General features: G+C 43.1%; 1 protein-coding gene across 2 annotated transcripts in view; it reads right to left on the bottom strand.

Moving 5' to 3' along the window:
- LOC124776980 overlaps nucleotides 1-24943 on the bottom strand; it is a 65785-nt gene that overhangs the window by 14957 nt on the left and 25885 nt on the right. For both annotated transcript variants that reach the window (XM_047252221.1, XM_047252220.1), the window contains exon 4: nucleotides 10669-10881. In XM_047252221.1, the coding sequence (XP_047108177.1) occupies nucleotides 10669-10881 (213 nt within the window). The remainder of the gene's footprint in view (nucleotides 1-10668; nucleotides 10882-24943) is intronic.

Consider the following 24943-nt stretch of genomic DNA (forward strand, 5'->3'; position numbering starts at 1 on the left):
TATTAGGCAGACAGGATTTAAATGAGATAGCAGCAAACACGAAAGAATACATGGCAAAATGTTTATATTCGTATTATTCTTATGGTGAAGAGAATACTGCATGTGATTCACCTTTCATCAGGTTCCTATCAGCAACCATCTCTTCTCACTGGTAGGAAAAAATTCAGAATGTAGAGTTGGCCATATTGACAAACAATCGTGCCAGTCGGATTTTCATAGTACATTGAAATTCTGCTACATTCTAAGATGAAAAATACGGAATTTGTATTTACTTCGTTGGATAATGTATGAAAATACAGTGGTCGAAACTCGGGGCGGAGAAAAAAAAGCTCGTCTTCCACCTTTTCTTTTGAATTTATTTACTGACGCAGAGGTTTTGGCACCAGTATTTATCTTTGTGCCTACAAAGCATGCCTGTGTAGCACTACATATATTCGACGGCAGAAGTTAGTGGTGGTGGGACCTACCAACATTTTTCAGAACTTCTGCTTGCTTTGCACTCGATTCTAAGCCGCAGGCGGTTTTTTGGATTACATAAACCAGAAAAAAGTGCGGCTTAAGTTCGAGTAAATACGGTAATTGTCACGTACCGATGTTTCATCTAAAATTTTGTGGCTATTATGAAGAATAATCGAGAATTACACTGAATACAGTCAAAATGGTGCTGTAACAATAGTGACAAATGTGAATGAGAACTGGAACGGTTAGGGCCATATTGCTTATAAAATAGACAGTGACTAGATTCAAAAAGTACAGGCTATATTTTGTTTATTCTGTATTACAAAATATGAACCAGATGCATACAATTATCTATTTGAACAGAAATGAATAATAATCAAACTGTATTTCCACTGAAGCAGGAACAGGGGATGGATACTAGGCACCGGATCACAGTTCTTAACTTACTTGTACTTACCGACATGTGAGTTCTACTCCACAACTAAATGGATTCTTACTGTCATTTACAACCACTAAAGACCACGAAAAATAAGATGGAACAGAGTGGTAGCTAACAACTGTTTCATAAAGGACATGACGAATACAGATTTATAAATACAAAATCAAATAGGGGTTATGCAGGAGTAGGTTTAATAATGAATAAAAAAATTGGAGTGCGGGTAAGCTACTATCAACAGCATAGTGAACGCATCATTGTGGCCAGATAGACACGAAGCCCATACCTACTACAGTAGTACAAGTTTATATGCCAACTAGCTCTGCAGATGATGAAGAAATTGATGAAATGTATGATGAGATAAAAGAAATTATTTAGGTAGTCAAGGGAGACGAAAATTTGATAGTCATGGGTGACCGGAATTCAAGAGTAGGAAAAGGGAGAGAAGGAAACATAGTGGGTGAATATGGATTGGGGAAGAGAAATGAAAGAGGAAGCCATCTGGTAGAATTTTGCACAGAGCATAACTTAATTACAGCTAACACTTGGTTCAAGAATCATAAAAGAAGGTTGTATACCTGGAAGAATCCTGGAGATACTAGAAGGTATCCGATAGATTATACAATGGTAAGACAGAGATTTAGGAACCAGGTTTTAAATTGTAAGACATTTCCAGGGGCAGATGTGGACTCTGACCACAATCTATTGGTTATGAACTGTAGATTAAAACTGAAGAAACTGCAAAAAGGTGGGAATTTAAGGAGATGGGACCTGGATAAACTGACTAAACCATAGGTTGTACAGAGTTTCAGGGACAGCATAAGGGAACAATTGACAGGAATGGGGGAAAGAAATACAGCAGAAGAAGAGTGGGTAGCTCTGAAGGATGAAGTAGTGAAGGCAGCAGAGGGTCAAGTAGGTAAAAAGACGAGGGCTAGTAGAAATCCTTGGGTAACAGAAGAAACGTTGAATTTAACTGATGAAAGGAGAAAATATAAAAATGCAGTAAATGAAGCAGGCAAAAGGGAATACAAACATCTCAAAAATGAGATCGACAGGAAGTGCAAAATGGCTAAGCAGGGATGGCTAGAGGACAAATGTAAGGATGTAGAGGCTTATCTCATGAGGGGTAAGATAGATACTGCCTAAAGGAAAATTAAAGAGACCTTTGGAGAAAAGAGAGCCACTTGTATGAATATCAAGAGCTCAGATGGACACCCCGTTCTAAGCAAAGAAGGGAAAGCAGAAAGGTGGAAGGAGTATATAGAGGGTCTATAAAAGGGCGATGTATTTGAGGACAATATTATGGAAATGGAAGAGGATGTAGAAGAAGATGAAATGGGACATACGATACTGCGTGAAGAGTTTGACAGAGCACTGAAAGACCTGAGTCGAAACAAGGCCCCGGGAGTAGACAACATTCCATTGGAACTACTGACGGCCTTGGGAGAGCCAGTTCTGACAAAACTCTACCATCTGGTGAGCAAGATGTATGAGACAGGCGAAATACCCTCAGACTTCAAGAAGAATATAATAATTCCAATCCCAAAGAAAGCAGGTGTTGACAGATGTGAAAATTACCGAACTATCAGTTTAATAAGTCACGGATGCAAAATACTAACGCATATTCTTTACAGACGAATGGAAAAACTGGTAGAAGCCGACCTCGGTGAAGATCAGTTTGGATTCCACAGAAATGTTGGAACACGTGAGGCAATACTGACCCTACGACTTATCTTAGAACATAGATTAAGGAAAGGTAAACCTACATTTCTAGCATTTGTAGACTTAGAGAAAGCTTTTGACAATGTTGACTGGAATACTCTCTTTCAAATTCTGAAGGTGGCAGGGGTAAAATACAGGGAGCGAAAGGCTATTTACAATTTGTACAGAACGCAGATGGCAGTTATAAGAGTCGAGGGGCATGAAAGGGAAGCAGCGGTTGGGAAGAGAGTGAGACAGGGTTGTAGCCTGTCCCCGATGTTATTCAATCCATATATTGAGCAAGCAGTAAAGGAAACAAAAGAAAAATTCGGAGTAGGTGTTAAAGTCCATGGAGAAGAAATAAAAACTTTGAGGTTCGCCGATGATATTGTAATTCTGTCAGAGACAGCAAAGGACTTGGAAGAGCAGTTGAACGGAATGGACAGAGTGTTGAAAGGAGGATATAAGATGAACAACAACAAAAGCAAAACAAGGATAATGGAATGTAGTCCAATTAAGTCGTGTGATGCTGAGGAAATTAGATTAGGAAATGAGACACTTAAAGTAGTAAAGGAGTTTTGCTATTTGGGAAGCAAAATAACTGATGATGGTCGAAGTAGAGAGGATATAAAATGTAGACTGGCAATGGCAAGGAAAGCATTTCTGAAGAAGAGAAATTTGTTAACATCAAGTATAGATTTAAGTGTCATGAAGTCGTTTCTGAAAGTATTTGTATGGAGAGTAGCCATGTATGGAAGTGAAACATGGACGATAAATAGTTTGGACAGGAAGAGAATAGAAGCTTTCGAAATGTGGTGCTACAGAAGAATGCTGAAGATTAGATGGGTAGATCACATAACTAATGAGGAGGTATTGAATAGAATTGGGGAGAAGAGGTGGCACAACTTGACAAGAAGAAGGGACCGGTTGGTAGGACATGTTCTGAGGCATCAAGGGATCAAAAATTTAGCATTGGAGGGCAGCGTGGAGGGTAAAAATCGTAGAGGGAGACCAAGAGATGAATACACTAAGCAGATTCAGAAGGATGTAGGTTGCAGTAAGTACTGGGAGATGAAGAAGCTTGCACAGGATAGAGTAGCATGGAGAGCTGCATCAAACCAGTCTCAGGACTGAAGACAACAACAACAACAACAACAAGATGAGGAATAATCTATATTATTAACTCCTGTGGCTCACAGCATGGCGCATTACTGAGTAACATCACTTGGACCGACATCACTAAGGAAACCAAATAGCTGGCACAACACTACTGTTAACTGGTGCCACAATCCAGAGAGCACTCTCCATCAGGTGTGTCCTCTGATGAGACCATGCTCAAATCCAGTTTATAAGTGCATCCAGGTTTGGTCTGAGATCGTTGTAATGTGATCAGTGAATAGCTGGACTTGGATTATGTGGCTTACTCTAAGATAGCTTGTACTGTTTGAACCACTACGGCAATGGCTGCAGCTATCAATTGACTTACTGCTAGCCCTGGGATCAAGGACGAGCCTCTCTCTAACCAATGGTAAACTGAAGAGGATACTCTGAGCAGGAGTGAGCGGTCAGTGGAGGGTCGACAAGGAAGCAACACTGTGCAGTGAGAAGACAGGCAGTTACTGTGTGCCTGCTATACAGCTCTCTCTCTCTCTCTCTCTCTCTCTCTCGACTGCTGGGCTGTGTTCCAAAGGCGGTGCATTGGTGGTGAGCTATGCTGTTCAATAAGTGACTTTTACTTGCTGCTGGAGTGGCAGCCAGTTAAAGAGGACACAGCTGCTAACAGAGACTGATGGTAATATTCTTGCGGGTGAACGGCTCTGCGGACTCCAAATCCCAGTAAAGATCTTGTAAAATTGTTTTCTTCTTGCTGTGGCAAGGCACGGGAGTATGTTTAAATGGTGGTGTTTTGCAAATATTCTGGTTTGGCCACAACACTGAGTTTCTTAGTTGCAGTTCTGACCCGTGTTTCTTGTTGATTCATGTGGTAGGAGGCTGCATCCTCGAATAGAATACTGTGTTCGTACTGGTCCTGATCATTCGGTCTCTGGCTAGTATAAGTTGACTGAAACTCTGGTTGTCTAAATGTAACAGGTTTTGTGCTGTTCTAGTTGTTGGAACAATACTACTCAACAGGATCTGTCAGACAATACTCACGGCCATCCCAGTAGAACAAGCCGGCTTTCGTCCCAACCGAAGCTGTGGAGACCAAGTCCTGGCCCTCACAACACATGTTGAAGCAGGATTACAAAAGAAATTAAAAACATCTGTGGCCTTCATTGACTTGTCAGCAGCCTATGATACCGTCAGGAGACAAGGCCTACTATATAAACTGATGAAAATAATTCCCTGCCAAAAAATGACAAAGCTTACTGGTAACAGAGGATTGCAGGTCATCATGGGAAACAAAGTCAGTAGCCAGAAATTCCTTCAAAATGGCTTACCTCAAAGCTTAGTATTAGCCCCACTGGTTTTCAGCCTACACATTGCTACATGCCAGAAACAGCTTCTAGGAAATTTGGCTATGCTTATGACTGGGCCATTGCAACAAGGCACACAGATTTTGATACATTGGAAGAAACCCTGACATCCCATCGGTCTGCCCTGGCAGCATACTTCCGTACACGGAGGCTTAGGCCTAACGTCACGAAGACAGAAGTAACCTGCTTCCATCTCAATAACAGAGAAGCCGACAGAGCTCTGGAAGTATATTTTGATGACACATGCCTCAACCAAAACAAGGAGCCAAGGTACCGAGGGGTCACGTTAGACAGACCCTTGTCGTTTAAATCAGACCTTACAAAAGCAGCTGCCATGGTGAGAACAAGAAACAACCTCATCCATAAACTCTGCGGAACCACCTAGGGACCAATGGCAACATCTCTGAGGACGTCTGCACTGCACCTGGAGTACTCTGCGGCGGAGTACTGTGCACCTATATTGCTAAACAATAGTCATGTGAACAAAATCCATGCACATTATTTCAGGAACCGTTAGGTCTACACCTAACACATGGCTACCTGTCCCGAGTCATATACCACCCCTAAAAATACGACGAGAAGCAGCCTTGGTTAGGGAATACACGATTGAAGCAAACCCTGAACTACTGGTAAACATCGATATACCTGACCACACTATCAAGAGGCTTCATTCAAGACATCCTCCTCTCACTCTCGACAACTTCGCTGGGGCTGACATCAACTCTTGGAAAAGAGAATGGCTCCAAAATGCCCCAACAACTTGCCACCTAATGCCTTGTATTACTGAGGCAATTCATGGGTTTGATCTGCCCCGTAAGATCTGGTCAACTCTGAACCAACTAAGAACTGGGCATGGAAGATGTGCTGACTCACCCTTCAAATGAGGACTGCTGTCTTCGCTAGCATGTGACTGCGGCGTGCCTAAGCAGACCATCCAACACATCAGAGATGAATGCAGTGCCACAGCGTTCAGTGGGGACTTTGAAGAATTCCTCATGGCATCCCAAAAATCCATTGAATATATACAAGGACTAGATGTTTGTCTGTGAATATAGAATAATGTGATCCAATACTGAAATGTACTTAAATGTCGTACACTAAATATGTCTCTGATACATTTGTGTTTAATGCTTTTCCACCATTCAACAATGTGAGGGGTGCGATGCTTACCACCAATAATTGCAGTTATATTCTATGGCTTGCAAAACTTCTGACATGGAAAGCCATGTTCTTGTCAGGAAATATCAATGCACAAGCTACAGCCATTAAAATCTGGCAGAACTTGAGTTGCATGGAAGATTTTCTTTATTGCAAAAACATTTTTCGACAAAGAACCTGTTATTACAGTCAGGTGAGAATTTTGGCAGCAGAAAAAGGGCTCCAATCAACCTTACACAGATTGGGGCTCCTTCTAATGGGATTAAGAAGAAATTATTATTTTAAGTAACTATGTGGGCAGAATTATGCAGACCCTCTTATCAGGGACATTATTGTGCATTTTACCCTCAATTCAAAAGAGAGGAATAACGCACTGAGGAAATCTGATCTTTCTCTGATGGGAGCTATGTGAATAAACTGTCCACACAGCCTAGCTTGCTTATAAAGGAAGAATGCATCAGGGCAGTCAGCTCTGTGGCACCTGAAGTGCGAGCTGTATGCCATATCTGGTGGGAACCTCACCTGCACCACAGCCTGGACAAACCCGTAAGCAATTAAACCTGCAGTGAGAGCCCTGTCCGGTTGTAAACATTGTTTCCTTTGTCACACACGCAGCATGCTGCAGCAAAAAGGGACGTCTGCAAGAGGTATGTTGTAGCATTCCAGTGCAAATATGTCTCAACTTGTGGAAGAAAATCAAGTAAGTGATGAAATTATGGAAGTGCAGAATTTCCAGAATGCAACCCAGCAAATGTTTTTATAGGACATCCTAAACAACAATGCTTCTATGTGCTAAACCAACACATACTAGTTTTGAGGTTGCCTCCCCTGCACGCAGTCAAAACAAACCTTTGGACACATGGATGGCATCATGTGCTCTTGCTGAGAAAACTTCCAGTTTTACTCACTTTTTACTCATTTACAAAAAAGACTCTCATCCAGTAAATTTTCTTGTGGTAGCTGACCAAAAGTCAATAAAAATTTTGAGGTGGGCTCCTACCACACTTCTGGATTTACTGCGCACGAAACAGTACACACCCTGCAATTCAAAGAGCCTTCACCACCCTGAAGACTCTCTGTGATGGATATGCTCAAATCGTTTCACCTGGGTTACAGAAGGTAACTGATTTCAGAGCTAATGCCACTCTCAAAGCAGCAGCTATCCTGCATATCTTCAAAACTTGCCCAGTGTCTCTGGCTCTATCCTTATCTACAAACACATTATCTATTAAAGTGCTAGAACTGGCTGTTACTCTAGTTGGAATGTCCACCACTGGTACTAAGTTGTAACAGTACATCAGGTGTTCAAAGTCCATTTTGCTTCTATTTTCTGTTAAGAAGTCCACACATTGAAGTCACCTGTAACAATGGTTGAGTCAGTTTTCCTACATAGATGGGACAGAAATGATTCTATTTGTCTCAGAAATACATTCAGATTCCCAGCAGGTGCCCTGTAAATAGCCAGTACAGTGACTGTTGCGCTGTCTGCTGTTAACTCAATGCCACACACCTCAAAATGCTGATCACTGCTTCTCACATATTGCAACTCCACCTTTTCTCATAATAGATCTACAGTAATGTCCAGCTAAACTAAAGTTCTCAGTCTGTAGCATGTGGATTCCACTCCTACCATGATGTTCTGAGAAACACAGTATATCAGGCTCGCTTTCACACTCATCTTTTAAATTTATTAGCAACTGGTCTATTTTATATTTGAATATATATTTTGGTGGAATAAAGACAAAGTTTGATTTTTGCTCACCCCTGCATTTGCATGATGTTTCTTAGGAGTGGCTTTTTCCAGAACACTAGTTGATAGTATTGCTTGAGGTGTGGAAGACACATATTGAACACACGAGAGAGATGTTTCACACAACGAATCCTTTTCTCTCATGTTACTCACCATAAAAAACGCTAGGTTTGCTTTCTGTTGCGTGTAGTACGGGCAACAGTTTCTGCTGCATGTGCTGATGTTTCTGCTGTTGGTCCTGCCTGATGATTCTGCTGCTTTTGATGATGCTGCTGCTTCTGCTGCTGACACTGGTCCCATACCGGTACATGGAATTTTGCTGTTCGCTCTCTCCCTGTTCGCAATGATTTCATTTATCATTTTACACACAAAGTTGGTATGCTGACACCTGTCCAATTCGCCTATATCAACAACGCCACATTTTCCAAACAAAGAACGCATTTGATTTATTTTAATGTTAGTTTTTCGAATTTATTTGCTGACACATGAGCGATATATTAGATCATATCTGTGTGGTAGAGTTGCAACTATTGTATTTCGTTATTTATTGCATTTCAGGAACTTTTTCAGTTCCATTAGGCAGTTATTTGCTTGGTTTTTTGCAATAGCATTTGCACCCGCTATACACACGACATAGTCATTTTTTCCCAATATTTATTATCATGTAAGTCGACACCAATAATGTTTTTCGTTGTTGCTCCTGGCTTCATAATACCTGTTGCGTCGTATTTTTTGTTTTCTTTGAAAAGTCTCATCTTGTTTTGTGCCATGACGGTCCGTTAAAAATAATACACTACTTTCGTGTTTGCACTCATGTACGTTTTCCTTGATGTTGTCTTTCTCATTCATCCCATTACTTCGTGCAAAAGATGGCATGCTCAATTTCTCACCGTCACGAACTTTGAGCCTGTATCGCCATTCTGTTGATAAGGTTTGTTCAAAAGTTCATGTTCCCGTTACCGATGTTAGGCCTAAACCCGCCTCTTCGCTCACGGAAAGAACATGAAATTTGTTTTTAACTGACAACTGTTTGGTGTTTTCACTCCCTGGAGATGTTTTCTTATTTACATCTCTGTTTTATATGTTTTTTTGTCCACTCATTAGAGTTTTTTTGCGGAAGAGAAATGGACTTTTGTTTGACTATGGCTCACTTTTTCTTTTCGAAACTTTTGTTTGACTAATGGCTGACTTATTTCTTTTCAAAGTTTAGATATCTCACTATTCAATACACTGATGATTTGCTGAAGACTAGAAATACGCTCATTTGGCTTCATAATTTCATCCCTACACACTGTATTTTTACTGACATTATTTTCGTTTTTTGTAAGACCACCACTCCCTTGTACATACAACGTCTCCGCCATCTTGACCTACATTCAATCACAGACAAATGGAATAAAATATGACTTCAATCCCACATGCAAGAGGTATGTACTGTACAGGAAAATGAAGTTAGACTAATGACTGAATGAATGATTGAAATAATAATTTCAAGTCCTTTGTTTTATGTGAAGAGATATAGGACGCCCATTTAACTACAATCAGCTGGCAGTAGTATTCTTAGCTGCTAACAACTATGGTATTGCCGATTCACAAGAAAACTAAAATGACTGTACTATATAAATTGAAATATTGGTAAACAAATGGATGGCAAAGAGATGAATTAATAACAACATCTACTTTGTAAGAAGACACTCTTTTACTGCATCTAATATATTATTTACTGAGAAAGTTACACATAAATGCTCTTATTACATTTACTACTACACTATTTTATTAAAAGTGTTCAAAGGAAACACAAAATGTACAGTACTCTCATATTTAACTGCTTAACTCAAGTGATAAGTGACATCTTTTAAACAAAGAGAAACAAGACCAATTTCTTGGCCTTGTACAGTCGTCACAATGACAGCAATAAAATGGTATATATTGAGAAATAATGTAAATCAAGTACCAACTTGATCCATCATATGAAAGTAGCCATGTTATGTGTTCAAATAGATACACTGGATTACTGTACCATCATAAGATAGTGTGTCTTGGTTGGTTTATAAATTAGCTCACAGCTATTGACGACTTATAAGAGCCTAGTTCTTCATTTTCAGCAGTTAAGAAATAGGTGTCTGAATTCAAAACATTCTGTTCTTCTCCGTACAATGGCCAAAGCAAAATAAACAAATCAGTAATCTAATCAGTGGACGGAATCTGGAGGTTGTGCACTGTGTAATCTTCTGGACTAATTGGATGAAAAAATATTACTTGACTGCAAAGAGAGAGAGAGAGAGAGAGAGAGAGAGAGAGAGAGAGAGAGAGAGAGAGAACATCAGCTCACAAAGGTGTTTTGTTAACTGGAAAACCGAGGTGTTTATGAAACTTTTGAAATGAAAACTTTTCCATCAGTCAATGGCAGAAATGTAGTCACTTCAGGAATTTTGGATGACAGCGATATACGTCCAAAAGGAAGCAACCAAAGTATGAAATGTTGGATCATTCAGCATATTTGGCACTCTGTGACTTTCACAGATAGCTCTTCAAACCATTCTGTCTTCAGAGTATATGTAATGTCTATAAAGCATTACATTCAAGAGACTTCAGTTGCTTTCTTTCACGGTTGTCACTATTGTTACCTCATATTTAATCTGCATACGAAATTTATGTAAAAAAGGTAATGTAAAACCACTAACCTGTTTCAGGAATGAACCAACTTTTGGTCGGGTCTTTATCCCGTATATCCTTTTCAAACCAGCTGCTGTGAACACGAAATTCCCCAGTGACGTAAGATAAGGCAGAACTCGTAGAACAAAAGCTGCACCTTTTACTTTTACTTGTGTATTGCCAAGACAAAGAATCTCCATTGTCTTGCAGAGTGCGTGCTTGTTAGCAAATTCTGTTTTCTCCTAAAAATACATTATTTCCAGCTAAATATAACTTGTCCATACATTAAAAAAACTCTGTTCTGTATGCAAACTTTAGTAAAAATACTTGCCAATAATCAACTGTTTTACAAATGTACATATTTTGTGTCAGTAGTTCACATAACCCACACAAGACGTTAACATGTAACAACAATTTTTCAGAAAGAAAATAAACACATAAACCTATGGAAGATAGCGAAAAAAATGCTGAAACATCTGGACGAAATGGAAAGCACAAAACAGTGTCTTGCATTAGGAGAAATTCCTCTCAAATTTTTTGTAGCAAGCACATAAATAAGAACTACAGGGCTCATAAGAGGATTATTTTTAAAGCTACTTAAAACTGAATAACTTTTGACGAACATCTAGCCAGTGATTGTACAAATCTTATTTCTTCTACTCCTCATTGCTTCTGTACACAATTTTTACTGGACGAGTTAACTTCAACCTCAAAAAAAAAAAAAAAAAAAAAATTGGTTTATATTTACTTTCCACTGTTTTAAAGAGAATTATGGCCAATACATAAAACTTTAAATTATACATTACACTGATTCTGTCAATAGCTAAAATCAGAGACATGTATTCATTTAAATCAAGGGCTTTCTGTCAGTCAGTATACACTGAAGTGGAGAAAGTCATGAGATAGCAACATTGCTTGTTATTCAGTGTTTGTGACCGACTGCCATGATCACCAGTGAAGAAGATGAAGATAGCTGCTGTGTAGACAGGCTTTGTCTCCTATGACAGCGATGCTCTGTTGCCTGGGTGGATGACAGTTTTGCACATGGGTTTGTTTCTGTAGTTTATTTTTCTCCTGTATATTGAAAAACACTGGAATTTTTTAGAGGGCTTCAGGAGAAAAATAAACTGCAGATGGAAACATGCGTGAAACCATTGAAACATGCACGAAACCATTATCATGGAGATAACAGAGCATCACATTCATAGGAGACAAAGCCATTCTACACAGCAGCTAGCTCCATCTTCTCCACTAGTGATTGTGGCAATCAGTCACGATAACTGAATCACAGTCAACATTGTAAGACATTTCACCTATGGTCATCTGTGTACGAAGTCACATTTGCTGCTGAAAGGGTGGCCTAATGGCAGGTGGTGCCACCTATAACTTCGACACTCTGTACCATCATTGGATGTTGATTCTAGACATAGAGCCCTATTCTCAATGTGTTCCTCATCAAACGCCTCTACATCCCCTCATAGTTTGTCACAACATTTCTGGAAAACCCTGTATGTACGAGGGCAGTTCAATAAGTAATGCAACACAATTTTTTTCTCGGCCAATTTTGATTGAAAAAAAAAAAAAAAAAAAACCGGAAATTTCTTGTGGAATATTTTCAAACATTCCCGCTTCACCTCGTATAGTTTCATTGACTTCCGACAGGTGGCAGCGCTGTACGAAGCTGTTAAAATGGCGTCTGTAACAGATGTGCGTTGCAAACAACGGGCAGTGATCGAGTTTCTTTTGGCGGAAAACCAGGGCATCTCAGATATTCATAGGCGCTTGCAGAATGTCTACGGTGATCTGGCAGTGGACAAAAGCACGGTGAGTCGTTGGGCAAAGCGTGTGTCATCATCGCCGCAAGGTCAAGCAAGACTGTCTGATCTCCCGCGTGCGGGCCGGCCGTGCACAGCTGTGACTCCTGCAATGGCGGAGCGTGCGAACACACTCGTTCGAGATGACCGACGGATCACCATCAAACAACTCAGTGCTCAACTTGACATCTCTGTTGGTAGTGCTGTCACAATTGTTCACCAGTTGGGATATTCAAAGGTTTGTTCCCGCTGGGTCCCTCGTTGTCTAACCGAACACCATAAAGAGCAAAGGAGACCCATCTGTGCGGAATTGCTTGCTCGTCATGTGGCTGAGGGTGACAATTTCTTGTCAAAGATTGTTACAGGCGATGAAACATGGGTTCATCACTTCGAACCTGAAACAAAACGGCAATCAATGGAGTGGCGCCACACCCACTCCCCTACCAAGAAAAAGTTTAAAGCCATACCCTCAGGCGGTAAAGTCATGGTTACAGTCTTCTGGGACGCTGAAGGGGTTATTCTGTTCGATGTCCTTCCCCATGGTCAAACGATCAACTCTGAAGTGTATTGTGCTGCTCTTCAGAAATTGAAGAAACGACTTCAGCGTGATCGTAGGCACAAAAATCTGAACGAACTTCTCCTTCTTCAAGACAACGCAAGACCTCACACAAGTCTTCGCACCCGAGAGGGGCTCACAAAACTTCAGTGGACTGTTCTTCGTCATGCGCCCTACAGCCCCGATCTCGCACCGTCGGATTTCCATATGTTTGGCCCAATGAAGGACGCAATCCGTGGGAGGCACTACGCGGATGAAGAAGAAATTATTGATGCAGTACGACGTTGGCTCCGACATCGACCAGTGGAATGGTACCGTGCAGGCATACAGGCCCTCATTTCAAGGTGGCGTAAGGCCGTAGCATTGAATTGAGATTACGTTGAAAAATAGTGTTGTGTAGGTAAAAGATTGGGGAATAACCTGGTGTATTTCAATGCTGAATAAAACAACCCCTGTTTCAGAAAAAAAATGTGTTGCATTACTTATTGAACTGCCCTCGTACAAGAATCAGGAGGAAATAATAAGATTGGAAGACCAAGAATGAAATGCTCACACACAAAAAAAGATGTAAGACAGGGACGCAGTCTCTTCCCTAAAATCTAAGATTTGTTACTTCGAGCACCTACATTTGTGGAAGCTCTGAACTAATGATATCAGTATAAGAATTGTTTGTGCCAGGTGTACTTTAAGATCTTGCTTACGCTAGGAGTTTTGGCTTTCCACAAATGGGAGTATCTCATACAGATGGGATTTTGCTGTGTTAGTAAATTACATGTATACTGTCATTATGAGCCACATCACACATCTACATCTACATGCATACTCCGTAGACTACCGCATGATGACTCTTGTGACGCCAGAGAATACAATGTATGAAAATGAGTTCTTTTTATGCAGCATATGTTAAATACTAACTGCATGGAAGTTGAAGTGTGATGGAATTTTTGTGCACACTGCTGTCTCTACCGCCTGAGCAATGTAAGGATATTTATTAAAAAAAAAAAAAAAAATGTAATTAAAGAATTTTTTCACATTATGATTTTGTGAAAATTGCAGTAGCCACCAGAAAGATCGCGAGAGGCGCACATCGGCACGGCGCGTCACGGACGGTAGTTGCCGCAAATAGAGTCCGGTCCACCAGAGGGCACACGAGAATTCGGCCACGACCTCTGCCACGGAACAACAACTCAGGCAGCACGGACCGTGCCCAGTCAGTTCACATCGGGCATGCCTATGAGACAGTTCCCGGTCTACTATGAAGTGCGGCGGAAAATGTGAACCGTGCTACTACACAATTGGCGACGAGTAGGGTCGTTCTTTCGTGTGTTGCGTCGTCGTTCCGGTTTCGCAGCTTATCCGCGGCATGGAGGATTTAGTGCGGGTTTTGGTTGAGCAGCAGACGGAGCTCATGGCCACCATGAAACAAGTGTTTCCGGCGTTGCTCTCCACGCCGTCTGCTCCAGCGCCGTTCCCTCCTCCCTTTCCCCCGTATGACGAGACGGCGGAGGATTGGGACGCGTACGAACATCGCCTTCGGCAGCATTTCCAGGCGTTTCATGTTGTCGATGCGGAGGTATGTCGTGCTCTTTTCTTGTCTTGGATATCTCCCTCGCTGTATCAAGTTTTGCAGCAGCTAGCGCCGTTGCAGGAACCCTCATCCTTGTCTTTTGACGCATTGTGTTCATTACTGTCTTCATATTATCGCCGCCGCACGCATGTTGTGGCGGCTAGGGTCGAGTTCTATCAATGCAAGAAGCACCCCCATCAGTCTTACCGGGCGTGGGCCGCTACCCTGCACGGTCTTAGTCGCAAGTGTCATTTTGTCACGGAGCAGTCGCGAGAGTCGTATGCCCACGTCATGGTGCGCGACGTCATTGTTCGTTCGGCCCCTGATAGGGAGGTCCGGCAACGGGCCCTGCAGTTGGAAGACCCTTGAGGAAGTCCTGTCCATTGTATGAAGTCTCTCATGCCGCCGGTCAACAGTTGGAAGCGTGGCGGGATGTCGCGGCGGTTCAGGGTGGCGCGGCAGCGTCCACTGCGTCTGGGGTGGACGACGTGCAAGCGGTACAATCCGGCCGTTCCGGCCGCTCCCGCACGGCACGTAAACAGAGTTCCAGCCGCCGGGCCCTGTTACCGTCCTGTGCGTCGTGCTATATACATCATGATCGGTCGGAGTGCCCCCAGCGTTGGGCCGTTTGTCGCAAATGTAATAAAAAAAGGACACATTGTTAAAGTTTGCCGCTCAGCCTCGAAAGAATCGAAGGAAGCAGTTACACAGGACATGGACGTTGACATTCAGGAAGTTTCATCGGGCCAGGCTCCCGACACATTGGCCCACAATGTTGGTTCGGTCGCGCCGATTATAACTGCAAGTAGATACGGGCGCGGCAGTTTCTTTGTTGAATGCACAAACTTACTCCGACCTTGGGTCGCCCCCGTTGGCGCCAGTTTACCGGTGTCTACGCGGTTATGGTAAACAGTTCATTCCCCTACTGTGTCAATTCACTACCAACGTGACTCACAAATCAGTCACTCGGCTTATTACTTTTATTGTTGTCAGTGATGTGAGCTCCACTAACCTTTTTGGCTTGGATGCCTTTCAAGCTTTCGGGTTTTCTATCACTGACACCATACAGTTGGTCTCTGAAGATGTTCCCTATCAATCATTAGAATCTTTGATCTCTGACTTTCCGGATATCTTTGAGGAGGGCCTGGGGAGTGTTTCAGACTTTGAAGCTCACTTAACGTTGAAGGCGTTGGCTCGCCCGCGTTTTCTACGCGCGAGGCAGATCCCCTTGGCTCTCCGCCCTCAGGTAAAAGAAGAGCTAGACCGGCTGACAGCCCTAGGGGTCGTTCTTCCCATTTCTTCTAGTGACTGGGCTTCGCCCCTTGTTATTGTCAGGAAACCCTCGGGAAAATTACGTCTTTGAGGCGATTTCAAGGCCACCATTAATTCCCAATTGGTGGTGGACACCTATCCTTCACCTCGTGCTGATGAATTGTTCTCCGCCATAGCGGGAGGCCGATATTTTTCGAAGATCGATCTTTCGGAGGCTTATCATCAGATACCTCTTGATGAGGACTCCAAACGGCTGGCGGTTGTCAACACCCCGTTTGGCCTTTACCAATACCAGCGGTTGGCCTTTGGAATATCGAGTGCCCCGGCGATATTCCAGCGTTATCTTGAGCACGTCAGGTCGACAATCCCTCATTGTATTAATTACCTGGACGACATAACTGTCACGGACCGCAGCACGAAGGAACACTTGCACAACCTTCGCACCCTCTTTCTCAAATTCAGGTCCGTGGGCTTGCGTTGCAACCTGCGTAAGTCAAACTTCTTCCAACCGTCCATTGAGTATGTGGGCTACACAATCTCTCGGCACGGCGTCCAGCCGCTAGGAAGTTTGGTCCAAGGTATCGTCGACCTTCCGCGGCCCGCTTCACTGAAGGAGTTACAAGCTTTTTTAGGCAAGATTGCCTATTAGCACCGGTTCATTCCCAGCAGGGCTTCCACCATCGCCCGCCCCCTGTACTGCCTTCTGCGCAAGGGTGTTCCTTTTGATTGGCCGCCTGCATGCGAGCGAGCGTTCACCTCGTTGAAAGGCCTCCTCACGTCAGCGCCGTGTTTGGCTACTTTTGACCCCCATAAGCCGTTGGTCCTGGCTACAGATGCTTCGCAGTATGGGGTGGGGGCGGTCCTGGCCCATCGCAACGCAGATGGTTCCGAGCAGCCACTGGCGTTTGCGTCTAAAACTCTTAGTCCCGCACAGGCCCATTACTCTCAGGTGGAAAAAGAGGCTTTGGCCATTGTCTACACTGTTACCAAGTTTCACCCTTTCTTGTATGGCACGAAGTTTCAGTTAATCACTGACCATAAGCCGTTAATATCGTTATTTGGCCCCACCTCTCAGATTCCGGATAGGGCGGCCCACAGACTACAGCGCTGGGCCTTGTTCCTCTCTAAGTACCATTATGACATTCATTTTCGCCCTACCGGACAGCATGCCAACGCAGACGCTCTTTCCCGTCTTCCGGTGGCCCCGGATCGTAAGTTCGATCGAGAGGAGCAGCGAACCACATATGGAAATCGGGAATAAGCATCAATGACAATGAGCCAAAAGCCATTGAGAAACGGGCCCGCAAAATCGATGTGAACACGTTCCCAAGCCTGGGTTGCAGGCGGCCAAGTGGTTGATGGCTTCCTGATCACTAGTTCTAGAGTCGCCAGGGAAACAGCAGCTGACCCAGTTCTCCGGCAAGTAGTTCGCCTCATTCAGCAGGGGTGGTCATCCCGACCTCCAGGCCGGGCCTCGGATCCTCTTCGTAATTATTTTGTTCTACGATACCGCCTCTCTGTCTCGGAAGGAGTTCTCCTTCTGGCTACCGATGATACAGCTCCTCGCGTGGTTGTTCCTGCAAGTTTGCGAAGGGAAGTCCTTACGTTATTACATGAGGGGCACTGGGGTGTTTCCCGTACTAAAACCTTGGCTCGCAGACATGTGTACTGGCCCGGTATTGACAGAGAAATTGAGCACTTGGTGGCCACCTGTTCCCAGTGTGCGAGCCAACAGGCATCTCCCAGGTCAGCGTTCTCTTCATGGCCGCCTGCAACCCAGGCTTGGGAACGTGTTCACATCGATTTTGCGGGCCCGTTTCTCAATGGCTTTTGGCTCATTGTCATTGATGCTTACTTCCGATTTCCATATGTGGTTCGCTGCTCCTCAACCACTTCAGAGGTTGTAATCCAGGCACTAGCAAAAATCTTTTCTGTGGAAGGTCTGCCAGTCACCCTGGTCTCAGACAATGGACCTTCCAGGATTTTTGTAGGTGCTTCGGTATTCGGCACGTTTGCTCTCCCCCCTTTCATCCACAATCGAATGGGGAAGCCGAGCACATGGTGCGCAAATTTAAGACACAGATGGAAAAGTATGTGCACGAATTTCATGCGGAGGAGGCGTTGACGTTTTTCCTGACGGCATACCGGACCACACCTATGGGAGAACGCAGCCCCGCAGAGCTCCTCCACGGGTGCCAACCCAGGACTCTGCTGCACCTCCTTCGGCCCGGTCCTCGCCAGTCTTCGCAAAACGGAGTACCCGGCTTTCCACCGGGTATGTCGGTCTGGGCACGTGCGTTTGGTCGCAATCCACGTTGGATACCGGCGGTGGTCCTGCGCCGAAATGGCTGCCGGCTCTATACCCTGCAGACGGGGGACCGGGAGGTACATTGTCACCAAAATCAGCTACGTCCACGTTTGGGCACCCACCCTCCGACCCCTCGGGCACCGGCTTCCCATTGCCAGCACCTGTGTTGGTTTCTCAGGGGACGCTACCACCCCTCCCCCCTGTGATTCCGCCACACTGCGATGGCTCTCAGCCTTGGCAGCCTCCAGTAGCTCCAGCACCGGCATCACCATAGTTAGCGATGCCCCAGCGAGAGCCGGCCCCCCTTGCAGGCCCGGTTTCTCAGCAGGCTGGTTCACCTGTGGTCGTCCCTTCCCCATTGTCCCCGCCACTGGGTCTTGCCCCTCCCGGGGTGGACCAAGATCCAGAGTTCGACAGCCTGTCTCCCGTTCTGTCCCGGGTTCCGGTGGTGGGACGACGTGGGCCTCTTCGTATGGGTCACTTCCAGCCGTATTCGAAGGTTCCGGCTCGAGGGTTGGCAGATCCGCTCGACTCCAGCCTTCCGATGGACATGGAGGTCATCACTCCTGCAAGACGCTCCACCTTCCGACGCAGTGGATCACAGTGGCTTCACCCCCCGAAGGAGGAGGAGTGCAGTAGCCACCAGAAAGATTGTGAGAGGCGCACATTGGCACGGCGCGTCACGGACGGTAGTTGCCACAAATAGAGTCCTGTCCACCAGAGGGCACGCGAGAATTCGGCCACGACCTCTGCCAGTGGAACAACAACAACAACTCAGGCAGCACGGGCCGCGCCCAGTCAGTTCACATCGAGCATGCCTATGAGACAGTTCCCGGTCTACTCTGAAGTGCGACGGAAAACGCGAACCGTGTTACTACAAAAATAATTACATGTTACATGTTGAATGAGCAGGGATCTGAGAACACAGCCACATATACTTTGCAGTGAGTGGGCCACTGTCACGTCAGTCAGCATGTGAACATCAGTTGACAGCAAGCGACTATGAGAGGATACTGTCATTTTGTTCTATTCATGTCTGGCCACACTTGCCTATAGTCTTATGACTTTAAGTTTCTTTGTGGCAAAGTTGTACACTGTGATGTATTCTGTGACAAAATAAACCAGTGAGAAGTTGTTATGGGATGGAAAGTATTTAAAGTGTTCGAATTTTCTGAAAGTAAGTATCATTCTGAACTTTTATCTCCAATTATGTTATCCTGAATGTTTGAATAAAAATGGGTATTTTGAGAAAAAAAGTGACTGAAATACAGACTACTACATAAAAGACAAAGCTAATAAGATCTTAGGTCTTTCTGTGCTGTGACAAAGTAAAAACAGATTATTAAATATTCTATGAATGGAGAGAAACTATAAGTGATCTAATCTTGAAAACTGTAACATCTGTTAATATACAAACTGCTCATAGTGAAACAGTTTCCATAATGATAACTTTGACAAATTTGGGAATTATCAGTTTGAATACAGAGAGTAATGTTAGTTGCAATACAACAATGTTGATAATTACAGCAAAGCAGATAAACAATATTCTGAAGCTGTTGCCTTATGGTGTCAAAATGCAAAAACTATCTAATTAAATATATATTCAGAACAAATATGATGTTCGTGCTGTGCCACAAGGAGAACAAGCTATACTCAAGAAAAAGAAGAAGATTTGATTAATGTACGGGTGGAGATTACTGGTGGGAATGGGGAGAGTGTTGGAGTGATCCTACAACCATCAGCAGTGTGCTCCGAAGTGTGCATGGTGATTTCACTCACACTTTTGAGACGCAGAGATGCGAATTCAACAATGCTGCAGCTGAGGCCGTGCAAACAATGAAATACTCTATTGAATTTGTGAATGGTGAGTCCTGTACAGTACTGTTTCTGGAAAACTGATTTATTTAAATATAGTGTGTCAATAATTAAAATTGCATTTTCAAAATGCTGTGGAGAGAAAACCACTGCTCAGAACAATGTCAAATTTGAACAGCATTACTGAAGCTGGGGAATCATCATGGGGGGAGGGGAGGGGGGAGGGGAATTTTTCCAGTAGATGGCGTTGTACATTCTCAACATAAATGGGGTCAGCTAAAAATGGCAGATGAATCGCATTACAACAGCTATGTCTGAGTTGTGCGTTACATCATCTGTATTGTTCAGTGTGCATGACTGCACAAATTTGTTACCGCAACAAGGTCATACCAAATTGGATGGGCAAAAATTTGTGTTTAATTGTCCTTATGTAAAAAACTGCATAAAGGCAAAATGACATCAGTTGTCCTGGGGCCATAAACTGTATAATACGCAAAATTACATCTTTTCTGACTGTCATGAGACTGGTGAAAGGTATGTTCAGTATGAAACTTCCTGGCAGATTAAAACCGTGTGCCGGGCCAAGACTCGAACTCGGGACATTTGCCTTTTGTGGGCAAGTGCTCTACCATCTGAGCTACCCATGCACAACTCTAAACCTGTCCTCACAGTTTCAATTCTGCCAGTACCTCGTCTTCTACCTTCCAAACTTCACAGAAGTTCTTCTGTTCAGTATGCCGTCCACCACTTTCAGTAACAAGCAGAAATCAAGAAACAGCTTGTTCCACAACAGATCAGAGTGTCTTGGGGCTCGCATTTAGAATGTGCTGCAGAATGCGTACCTTCAATTCAGCTATGTGTGTAACTGAACCACTGAACACAACATCTTTCAGATAACATCAAAGCCAAAAGTCACAAGGATTAAGATCAGGTGATATGGACGGCCACACTGTGCAGAATACCGTAATTCTAGCATTTCAAAATGCCGCTGCAATAGCCACTTTGTTGACTGTAAAATGTGTGGGATAGTGTCATCTTTCTTAAAAATGATTCTACCCACATTTCAATGCTGTTGGAGGATTGGAATGACGTTTGTGTGCAAAAGACTTTTGTGGCGTTTACCAGTGATGGTACAGGTAACAGGACCTGCAGGACTCATCGCCTTGAAAAAAATGTGGCCCTATGATAAACGATTCCATCAACCTGCACCACACCATCACCAGAATGAAGTGGTAGAGGTTGATCTGCGTGCGGATTTTCCATTACTCGTATTCTGCAATTTTGTGTATGGATATGTCCTTGGAGATTGAAATGAGCTTTGAATGTCCACAGAATGTTCTATGGCCATTCACTGTCCGCTTCCATGCAAGCAAGAAATTCCAGAGCAAACATTTGTCTTGCTGGCAGGTCAGCAGGAAGCAACTCCTGAACACGGGTGATTTCGAAGGGATAGAAATGCAGGCTACTTTGAGGGATTTTATGCACAGTGCTCGCAGGCATGTCCAGTGTTTGAGCAAATCCCATGCCCTGCTTGTTGGCATACCACCACTTGACCCCTCCTACAATGCTGTGACCAGATCTTTGACAAACATCGGATCAACTGCTTTCCTCTCTCTGCCGCATTGCACTTTAAAAGAAACTGTCTTTCCAAATTTTGTAATCATTTCCTCCACATCCTTAGCAGACAACAGACCAGTGCCTTTTTTTATACTCTTGAGTATCTGAAACTTCTGCAGGACTACTGGTTCACAGCCACTGTTCTTGAAAAGGGCTTTACCAGCAGTGTGTGAGCCTGCGCGAAGACAGTCATGCTGGACATCTAGGACACATACTGAGGAACAGCCTTGTGCCACACATCTGTTTGTGTGCATATTATGATCCTTACAGCACCATCTATTTATCAAATTGTCATTAATTTCTTTTTCTGTTCCTTGATTGTTTTCCCTGCAGCAATAATATGCTGTTCAAATTTGACACCATTCTGAGTAGCAGTTCTCTTTCTATAGCATTTTGATACTGGAACTTTAATTATGGAAACCCTGTGTAACTGTTTAAATTGAAACATTTAAATAAGAAACATCAAGTCAAATGACATAAAATTGATCAATGAAATGCTGAACAAGGCTCTGAAAATAGTAACTAGCCAATAAAGGCTGATGGAAAGGGAAATACTGAAACATTAGAACATAATGTTGCAAGATATTTTACAGAGTTAAATGCTAGTAATGAACATGTAGTGACAACAACAAAGCTCAGAATTCCTATGTGAGAATCTTGACAGGAGAATGAATTACTGAAACGAAGCATAAATGACGTAACTAATGAATTAAATGGCTCGAAATTGCACATGTATAAATATATTGATACAACTACTGAGATCTAAAGGAATAAGTGTGTAGTAATGACATAGTTAGATATGAATTTCTGTGTCCCTTGGGTGAACTAGAATGTATGATGACTGCAAGACTAATTTTGGGAAAGATACGAGCTTTAATGAATACTTTGATGATTATTTATGTTACGAACACAGTGCATGTGAATTAAGTTTAAAAACATCGATTATCAGTGGTTATACTAAAATAAAGGCTTACTGAGACAGATTTTTGAATCTGGACAGATGTTTAACTGAAAAATTAAGGTATGAATACCTAGTATGTAAACTTGTATGTCTATTGCTTTTAGATGTACGAGAGACAGTTCTCGATAGAGAGGCCAGTGATGTGTAATGCATGCTAAGCTACATAGATGTATTGTATATATTAGAAAGTAATGGAACATAATGGTTTATTTAACAGAATTGACGCAGGGAAAGATTTGATGTTTGTCTAGTGCCCGTGCCCAAATCCAGGGACAGATAGTTTTTTCGTGTGGAGTACACCAAGAATCATTTTGTATGCAGCGTGCTTCACAGCAAACAATGACATGACTGATAAAGTAAAAGGATTATATAACACAAATTGTGCAAGTCAATAACGGCACTTGGTTTTATTGCATTTAAAACCAACAGCATAAACAGATGTGATGATGTCACTGAACTCTAAATTCAAGTTTATATTTTTGTAAAGCTTTTACTGACTGCTAATTTTAATATCAGCATTCACAATGTTATTCATTGCTTGGCTTGACAGATGTTGAATCGTAAGCCTAAGAACAGAGAGGTTATCAAAGAGACTGTAGGAGTAATGTGAATATTTATCATGGGGTTGAAAGATGTAAGTGAATTGTAATGCAAACTCCATTCTCATGCGAAGACCAGTAAGCCAGCAGTCTTGCTGTGGCCACAGGAGTGTGCATTTGGGTGTCTGTGTGGTTGTGTGTGTGAATGTGTACTTTTCCCAGAAAAAGAACCAATGCTCAAAAGCTAGTGTGAAAGCTGTTTTCTGTTACATGTTTTTGTGCTCCGCACATTGATCTGCTATAGATGAGTGGTTGCCTTTCCCTTTATTTTACTTATCGATGAACAAATATGTTAGCAATGGTTGTCATTACTGCAAGTATAACATCAAAATCAAAGCTTTTTCACTTGTTTGTTGTTAATGAATAGCAAATTTCATGAGGATTACTAAACCAGAAGGGTTCAAGTTACAGGTGGCTAAAATATTAAGGGCTAGTAGAGGACTATAATATGCTGGCTATATAAGGAGAGGAACCTCAAATTAGTTACTGACAAATACAAGGGTACCTGGGGTATTGCATATGTGCAAACTCCTTGTTGACAGATTATTTTAGAAGTCGGGCAACTGCAGCCAAATTTGTACATGGTGAATAACATCTTCCATACTGTTTGTTAAAATACTTTTACTAAAAAGTCACAATTGGTTTTAAGGTGCGATCTCTGATAGTTCGATCATAGACAACCACTTATAGTATGCTTTGGTTTAATCTTGACAATGAACAATGGGACTTGGCTTGTAGCATTTACTTTGCTGTGCCATGACTGTTTTTTTTTTTAAATAAATAAACTTGTGAGTATTCAGCTCTCATAGATATATGGCGCTTTATGGTATGACATACCTATTTTTAAAATTTTTAATGTTTCAATTTCTTGTACAGAACACGTGACAAACTTGTAATAATAGATTTCAGCTATCAGTTGTCCTTTTGAAATTTTATTGGCAGATCTAGATTTCAGCTAGAAACTAGCCATCCTCAATGCACTGTCATTTTTTATCAATGCATGTAATGCCTGTTGGACGGGCTTCATTCACTGAATATTAACAGATGTTAGACTTTTCAAGATTGAATCCCGGGATGATCGTGAAGCCCTTCGACCAGCTGCTTTTGGGCACTTCAGCCACTTGCAGGTGTCGTCTTTCACACTAGCAGAAACCCGGGAAGGGAGTGACCCAAGGGACCCCTTCCTAGTGAGAGGAGCCGAAGAAGACTTACGTTTCTCCAGCTCAAAAGTGGGGACTAGTGCCCCTGATGCTTGGGGGGACAGTGCTCCCAAGATAGATGGTGCAGGAGCAACAACGAGGGAAGTGCCCTCCACCATCAAGGGGGCAGGTGTAGTCTTTTGGTTCTGAGATCTGACTGGAACTCGCGGTACTGATGGCCTACAACTGTTCTCGTAGCGGCGGCATAAGAGGAGGTTATAGCCACAGGATCTAGGTGCTCAAATTTCCTCTTGGCCTCAGTGTAGGTCAGTCGGTCTAGGGTCTTGTATTCCTCGAGTTTCCTTTCTTGCTGTAAAATACTGCTGTCTGGTGAGCAAGGGGAATGATGCTCTCCACAGTTGACACAGATGGGTGGCGGGGCACATGGAGTATTGGGATGGGATGGACGTCCACAAGCTCGACATGTGATGCTGGAAATACAGCGAGAAGACATATGGCTGAACTTCCAGCACTTACAAGTACTGCATTGGGGGACGGATATATGGCTTGACATCACAGCGGTAGACCATCACCTTGACCTTCTTGAGTAATGTATCACCCAGGAAGGCCAAGATGAAGGCATTAGTGGCAACCTA

Source organism: Schistocerca piceifrons, chromosome 2 (genome assembly GCF_021461385.2).
Source record: "Schistocerca piceifrons isolate TAMUIC-IGC-003096 chromosome 2, iqSchPice1.1, whole genome shotgun sequence".
Classification (NCBI taxonomy): Eukaryota; Metazoa; Arthropoda; class Insecta; order Orthoptera; family Acrididae; genus Schistocerca; species Schistocerca piceifrons.